Here is a 1624-nt window from a genome sequence, read left to right as displayed (position 1 = left end):
CGTCTCCCTCTCCCTCTCCCTCTCTCTCTCTCTCTTTCTCTCTCTCTCTCTCTCTCTCTCTCTCTCTCTCTCTCTCTCTCTCTGTATGTGTCTCTCTCACCCCCTATCGCTCTCTTGCTCTCTGACACACACTCTTGATCTGTGTTGTGTGACCGGGTGGTTGTACTGCGGCCTGGACAGGACCAATATGTGTGGTGCAACACGGTTGCAATCCACAAACCTGTCACAATCGCGCGACGATTTCAGGCGATTTCTTCGCTTTTTTTTACACCATCTTTTTTTTCTCTTTCGGTGTTCGCTGCGGTCGCGCGCCTCTTCTCAGTTGGCTTGTGCGGTCTTCGGTCCGGGTGTTTTGGGGTCATTTGTCGGTTATGGACTGTCGAGGCGAAATCACTCGACCGTCTCGAATGCTGTAACGAACGAGGAGTATATGTGTATGACCTTTTAATACTTATCCTCACACCAAAATGCAAACTGTTGTTTTACGACGAGTATTTTATTTTCGCAGCGTATCTCACGGCGGGTGCGTGACCCGCGGTGTGGTATACTCGCCCGTGCATGGCATGGGAAATGATATTTTCGCAATTTTCTTTTCTCCAACGGCGGTGCAAATGTGCGGACCGCTCCACGCAACGCAGCGCTGCCGCAATGTAAACAACAAAGGTCGTATAATGAAAGAAATAACAGTGCCCTTTTTCTTCTTTCTCTTTCCAGATTCAGAAAACTTAGAAATTATTCGACAAGACCGAGTCAGAAGAGACGCCAGCGGTGAGTACTGCCCCCACCCACTACTTCTCGTTTTTTCGTGTCTTTCAAATTCTTTCACCTCTTCGTGACCTGTCCAATTAAACGATCATTTCTCCGGCGTGCGCGTGTGCGCCGCGAGCCTTGTGCGCTGTCCCCTGTCCTTCTGTTCTTCTCGACGCGCGCGCGGACAGGCCTCCTGCTGTCGCGAGCGTGTCGCTGTCCGCGAGGCGCCTGCTCACCAACACGGGAACACACTTACAACAATGACATGTCATAAAGAGCGCGGCCCGCTCGGCCCCGCCTCGGCGCACCAGCGGCGGAGGAGCCGGGGAATGGAGCCGCGGAGCCGCATGGCGGTGAGGTCGGGGGCGCGGCGGGCCCCGCTGACCTTACGCATCCTGGTGTGGGGCGGGCCTGCTCAGCCCCTTGCGGCACCTCCCCGGGAGCCCCTGGGAGGTACGCACGCCCGCGGAGCACGGAGGCGTGACGGGGCGGCCTGCCTCACGGGCGCTCCCCCGGCGGCGCCCCAACCTCAAGATAACAAACCTAGGCTCACGACGCAACTGCTTGGAAGTCAGGAAAGTTAGGGAAAAGTCAGGGCCAGAATAGGGCAGGGATGTTAGGGTAGTCTGGAAACCCAAGTCTGTACTTGAACACACAATATTCTGCATACCTACATGTATGCAGAATATTCTGCATACCTACATGTATGCAGAATATTCTGTGTACTTGGCAAGTACACAGAATATTGTGTGTACTTGATCAAGTACACAGAATATTGTGTGTACTTGGTCAAGTACACACTAAGTCTCTTGCATAAATGTATGGAGGTTTTAGTGTGTACTTGACCAAGTACACACAATATTCTGTGTACTTG

General features: G+C 53.1%; 1 protein-coding gene across 1 annotated transcript in view; it reads left to right on the top strand.

Moving 5' to 3' along the window:
• The window catches only part of LOC113217531 (mucin-17-like), a 161748-nt gene that overhangs the window by 113964 nt on the left and 46160 nt on the right, over window positions 1-1624 (top strand). Inside the window, 1 exon segment of the mRNA XM_026437479.2 lies at window positions 715-768. Coding sequence (XP_026293264.2) covers window positions 715-768 — 54 coding nt within the window.

This window comes from Frankliniella occidentalis, unplaced genomic scaffold, assembly GCF_000697945.3.
Source record: "Frankliniella occidentalis isolate FOCC.00 unplaced genomic scaffold, Focc_3.1 Scaffold11, whole genome shotgun sequence".
Lineage (NCBI taxonomy): Eukaryota > Metazoa > Arthropoda > Insecta > Thysanoptera > Thripidae > Frankliniella > Frankliniella occidentalis.
Note: the sequence above shows the minus strand (reverse complement) of the source record. Positions and strands in the feature narration are given on the sequence as shown.